Source organism: Sinocyclocheilus grahami, unplaced genomic scaffold (genome assembly GCF_001515645.1).
Source record: "Sinocyclocheilus grahami isolate Dianchi unplaced genomic scaffold, SAMN03320097.WGS_v1.1 scaffold11624.1, whole genome shotgun sequence".
NCBI classification, from domain to species: domain Eukaryota; kingdom Metazoa; phylum Chordata; class Actinopteri; order Cypriniformes; family Cyprinidae; genus Sinocyclocheilus; species Sinocyclocheilus grahami.
In genome coordinates this window covers 189-6,536 of record NW_015513937.1, presented here as the reverse complement: position 1 = coordinate 6,536, position 6,348 = coordinate 189, and the positions used below count along the sequence as shown (strand labels likewise).

The window sequence follows — 6,348 nt, the reverse complement described above, 5'->3', positions numbered from 1 at the left end:
CAAAGTTGGGTTGAAACAACCCAGCATTTTTTAGAGTGTATTTTTCGGGTTAAAGATCCATCATCTCTGCGTCCAGCTGGTTCACGCTCTGATTATACTTGATCTCATGTTCTTCGTCAGCTTCTTCATATGGAGCTATTCTTGCTCTTTTCCAACCGCAGAATGCTTCTTAAATGTTTCTTTGTTCCTACAGGGAGAGAGTCTCACAAATATAGTGCAGCTTTAAGATTACAAGGCATGTTGGATTCCAGATTAGACACAAAAGCAGTCCGTGTTATATAAGATTTTAATCAAGCACTTTTGGGGCATGGATCTTGGCCTTGGCACCAGACAGCGTGACTAGAGCGGAGGGCAGTTGTGCAGGACAGATGTGCTGTGTAATTCTGTGTGCGAGGGAAAAGGGGTGTTAGTTTACTTTGGGTAATTTGTGACCTAAGCCCTCCAATCCCAGCTGTCAAGCAAATACAACAACCGCTGTTCTCATGCAAAGGAGGATTTTGGATATGTTTGTTTGGTCAAATCGAGCTATTCTGCAAACCACATACACTGAGTGGGACGTCTACCCAGATGCTCAAACAATAAGTGTGTGTGACTTTTTTTGGTGTAACGAACTAAATGCCTCAAACAGTCCCAGCAGGATTTCACAATTTTATTTATTTATTTGCTATTAATTAATTATACATAATTGCATGCAAGTAACCCTAAGCCAAACCCAAATCCTAACCATATAATAAGTACATGTAGTTAGTTAATATTACTCAGTACTTATATGTATAATTACACTGAAACAAGGACACCTTAAAATAAAGTGTAACCGTTATTTTTTATAATTAGGATAGTACACTTACCATATTATATATGACATTAGATGATTGTCATGACTGAACAAAATGCAGAAAGCTTGTTTAATTTTGTGTTTTATCAAACTTTTTCTTTTGTTGTTTGCTTAACATTAATGACACAGCCAGCAGCAGGTATATTAGGCTGCTCTCACTTTAAGACAGAATGCATAGATCCAATATATTGATACACATCAGATTTTCTCCCAACTGTTTACGTTCATTTAAGACATAACAGTCGTGAATATGTAATTACTTGCGAAGATGGGCAATTTTGCATAACTTTGTGTCTACTTGAACATTCACGCGCATTTCTGTGTGAACGCTTCAGCTGTGTGTCAGTCAGTGTGTGTGGACCGCAATTTTGAGAATTATTTTCGCTTAATAACTATTTTTAACATCAAGTATGTCCTGTGCTGTATTTTCTCATTTATGCATGTTTCTTTATCATACTAACATTAAGTAATATTGCGATTTTTGCAGTTTATTTAGCAGATATTTTGTTGATTTTGCATTGTGTTCCATGTTTGCTGAATCGCAAAAAACTGGAGGAACTATCTGAACTATTTTGTCATATTGTAGTCTCCTTCATGAAGAGCCATTTCCGTTAAAAATATAAAATACAATTTTAAAATGTGAAAATTTTGAGTTTATATCTCACAATTCAGACTTTTTCTGAGATATTATCTTCGGAATTAAATTCGGAATTGTGAGATATAAGCTTGCAATTGCGAGAGAAAAAAGTCGCAATGACCTTTAATTTTTTTACTTTGTTGTGGAAACAAAAAAACACTATTGTGAGACATAAACTCAGAATTCTGAGGTAAAAAAAACTCTGAATTGTGAGATACAAACAGATTTTTTTTCTCACACTTCTGAGTTTACATCTTGCAATAACATTCGCTAATCACACGGCGTTCTCTCTTCTGTTGTCATTCAGGGTTTTGTGATATTTATTTCAATTTTCCTCGAGGTCTCTCTTGAAGTTGTTAGTCATTCCTGTCACCTTGTATTAGAATGAGTGGCAGTGATTAGTGACTCGGTCAGGCAGATTAATCACAATGATTTTTAAATATTTTGAAATTATATATGGCAGATTACTAGCAGTGCCAGTTCTTTGTATCAGTTCTAAAATCTATCAGTTTTTACAAAGGACAATAAGCGTTTTATATTGCAGAGTTGTTGTTGTTATTATTATTATTATTATTATTATTATTATTATCATTATTCATTTTGAGTAAATCCAGTGTCTAAAAAGTTTATTTTGAGCTATTTTTATAATGATTCTTATTTTAAAAAGTTGACTGTTCTAATTTTTTATATACAAATTGTATTATTTGACTCCAGATAATATCTTAGAGTGATAATATATCTTATAGAGTAATAATAGAGTAATCATTTAATGTAATTTAATTGTATATTTTCTACGATATTCCATTTAGCTATATATATATATATATATATATATATACGGCAAAAAAAATAAATAATCAATCAATATAACCTCGGGATTGTGAGGAAAAAAGTCTGAAATAGATTAAAAAGCAAAATCCATGGCCATATTATTATTATTATTATTATTATCTTATTTTTTTTATTATTCTTATTCTTATTATTCCATATTATATTTCTATAATAATAATATTATTATTGCCATTAATAATAATAACAATAATTTTGAGTAAGTCCAGTAATGTCTAAAAAGTGTTCATTTAATTTTGAGCAATTTTTTTATAATTAACATTTGTATTATTTGACTCCAGATAATATTTTGGATTATTGGAGCACTATTTTATTAAATTTTTTTATTCTTTTATTTTACATTTTCTATGCCAGTCTATTTACTTATAAACAAACAAGCAGAGAACAACATGTCACAAAAATAAAGAATAAATAAACCAGTACTGGTCTTTTAAATACATTTTGTTCTCCTTTTTAATGATTCTTATTAAAATTATAAGTTTACTTTTCTGTGTGTTATATTATGTGACTTCAAATAATATCTTATGGAGTACTGTAGCACCATTTTATTATATTTGATTTTACAGCATGAGATAAAATTCAATAAATCAGCTTGTGCCATAAGTTTCTATATCCGTGCATCCTTCATTTATACCATTTCAAACACGTGTCTCGTGTGTTTCCTTTTTTTAGTATATCAATTTGCTCAGACACGGTCCAAAATCTTTCAGTGCCTCTCAGTCCATCATCCTTCCATTATCCCCTTAATCTTCTAAAGAAAGTTTCCCTTAAAAGTGATTTCTCGTCTTCACCATCTGCTCTCTGCAGCGGCCTAGTACATAGATTGCATGGCCTGTTTCAGATGTATTTATTTTTTCTGAGAATCAACAGATTAATGGAGATATTTAGTTACTGGAAATCTGCAGGATCTAGCATAATTCATAAAAATGATGTTGTCGAGTCTGACGACAGCGGACCGTCAGTTAGGGGTCAGTTAATCAGAAGGTCTCAGTCATAAAGATTAGAAGACTGAACCCAGATCAGCATGACCACAGAAATGTTAAAATTACTATGACGTTTGACTCAATAACTCTTCAACTTTGAAACATGATTTTTGTGTACTTACAATACATTAAAGGCCGGTTTCTGCTAAGCACCCTCAGTTAAAGCTGTAATAATAGGATATTAGCGAAATAGACTTGGCAAAAGTTTGTGTCTGTGCTCCTGAGTACATCAAAGGTTTTTCAAACGTGTTTTTTTTTCAGCGTTGAGTGAAGTAGCCAATCACAGACACATCTGTTGATTTCTTGAACGCATTAGCCAATCAGAGGCCTTTACGTTAGTAAGAATTCACTCACTGCTGAAAACACTGAAGTTTTTGTTCTTCAAGCTCGTGAATCTTCTTATTATAACAAACAAAGTGTAAACACGATGTAAATAAGAGATTCATTATACACTGTAGACATGATTATAACGAAACTTTGTGAGATAAATGCAGGATTATTTCTAGAAATTGAAATGATTGGCAATAGAGCAATAGACAGTGTTCTGACGATTTTGCTACCTCACACTAAAACAGTACAGAACACAATTCATCAATAAAAATGCTACCTATCAGATATTAATGTCTACACCTATCCTTACAGAAATGCAAATACAGTATGTGTTGTTCAGCGTGACAAAAATGAGGTATTAGCCCTTGTAGGACGATCTGACGGCTAGGATGAAATGACAGAGCACCGAGACAAAAATGTTAAAAAAGGTATAAAAAAGCGCCCTTAATAATTTCAGAAAAACACTCAGTGGTTGATTCTGGAACCAGGCCTTTCACATTCACAAACACAAAGAAAAAAACATCACTCCATATCTTTTATATCCTAATTTAGTATTTTATTGAGCAAATATCTATTATAAATGTAAATACATAAGCATTATAATATTAGACTTGCGTTTATAATTTTTATTGCACTTCCAATTCTCAGATCAGTAACTCTGTATTGCATTGAAAGCCTGAGATTTTTGCATAGCTTGCGGGGGGAAGAAATCTTTCTGTACATTGCTATTATATTTATGGATATGCATAATGCTGTTGTGAGTGCAGTCGTATATGTTTTCTGTATCTGCAGCATCCAGCAAGAGGATTTTCTCAGCAGCTTGACAACATCTTCACAAATTCTGCAAGAAGGAAGAAAAAAAAAACAGAAAAGCATTTCACACTTATGTGTAGGAAGTGTGAGTATCTATATGCTTTATTTGTCATGCATTGAAAATGAGTGTCATTTCTCACCTTCGAAATCTACCGTACCATCACCGTTATTGTCCGCCTCTTGGACGACAGCGTCAATCTCTCTGTGGTTCATGTGTTCTCCCAGTAGTTTACTCATAGCGGACCTCAGCTCCTCGGTAGTGATCGAGCCATCGCCGTCCATATCAAACTGTAGATGAGGGAAAAAAAGATTTTGTGATGAAAATATGGCAAATTCGATGTCTGTTGCTTATTATTTAGCTCACTGGTTCTCAGCGGCATTTGCATTTAGCATTGTTTTTCCATGCTGCTTGTGACCTGCACCCTTGGGTCGCAACCCACCAACAGAGAATCACTGAGCTGCTTTTCATCCACAGCAAATTCAGTTCATTAACTGCAAGGGCTTCACCCTCCCCTCCACCCCATAATGTTGTGGTAACAGGTCAAATGGAGTTGACTGAAGCCAGGTGAGAGTTTCTCCACTATCTGTTTGGGCAAATCCACTAAATGGCAAGTAATCTTAACTGTGTGTCATTGTGGATCAACACGTTCTCACCTCTTTGAAAGCATCTCGCAGTTCCTTCACACCAATCATGCCTGCTGTTTCAGCCAAAAGCTTTGGGGCCATTAACTCCACAAAGTCTTCAAAGTCGACCCTCCCTCCCACTGAGAGACAAAGAAATAGCAAAAATAGATCATAATTAGATACACCCCCCCCCTTTATTTTCTTTTACTTTATGCAAAACAATCATGCCAATCAAGTACTCTGAGTAAGACAGTTTCTCATTTTTCTAAAAGCCACTTACAATTCATGTTGATGTTCTGGCCCAGCTCGATCAGTTCCATCTCGGTTGGCATATAACCCATCGTCCTCATCAGGTTTCCCAGGTCCTTACAGCTAATTAGACCATCTTTATCTTTATCAAATTCATTAAATGCCTCTCTCAGCTCTGAGAACAAAGAAACATTCATCAAGGTAAATATAAGCACTTTTTACATTCCAATAATAAACATAATGCCATGAAATGTTAATTGGAATGATTTATTTAAATAAATAAGATCCCTGCAATGTCTACCAATAATTATCTCCATACAGTTCTTAATAATAATTATTATTATTATGCAAAAAACAATTTTTTTGGAAAAATGTTTTCTCCAATATTTATTGTCGTACAGTTTCTATTGCAATAGTCCCAAAGCATTTGTTTCTAAAATAAATAAATAAATAAAATGTAAAACATTTCTGCGATTGTCAACAAATATTTATTGTCATACAGTTGCTCTTAATGAAATAATCCAGAAGCATTGGAATAGGTCTGTAAAATAAATAAATTCATAAATAAATCAATAAAATCTGCTAATATTTGTTGTCACACAGTTCTTACTGAAATACTGAACGTGGCTAATGTTTAATAATAAAGTTTTTCTAAATAAAATGACATTATTTAAAGAAATATGAGTAATATCTCTAAAGTGTTGCATACTTCAGTCTAAGCTTTGACATTAGTAGAGATCATATCCAGATATCACAGCTGACAGGTGTGTTTACCTTCAATTTCATCATCTGCCAATTCTCTGTCCTGCAAAACCAAAATGACAGGTTAAGCCTCTCAAACATGTTTCACGTTGCCTGGTTGTCTCTGTGTCCGTTTAGGGTTTTTTTAGATTAATCTAAAAGGCCTGTTTTACTCATTTTGATAATGGCAAGAATGCTTTTAAAGCAGTGCATTGTAATCTATCCCATTAAGCAGACAGTGCTCAATGGCACGTTCCTCCCATTTTCATATGAATTAGAGGGTTTGT

At 33.6% G+C, this 6,348-nt stretch overlaps 1 protein-coding gene across 1 annotated transcript; it reads right to left on the bottom strand.

The window, feature by feature from the left end:
- Positions 1 to 4,327: 4,327 nt before the first annotated feature.
- Positions 4,328 to 6,125, bottom strand: LOC107578711 (calcium-binding protein 5-like; the record flags this gene model as incomplete). The annotated part of the gene is made up of 5 exons (XM_016264640.1): positions 4,328 to 4,475; positions 4,588 to 4,735; positions 5,102 to 5,211; positions 5,352 to 5,495; positions 6,095 to 6,125. Coding segments are annotated over 5 exons (462 nt in total), but the record flags the coding sequence as incomplete, so codon positions are not given.
- Between the last annotated feature and the right edge of the window lie 223 nt (positions 6,126 to 6,348).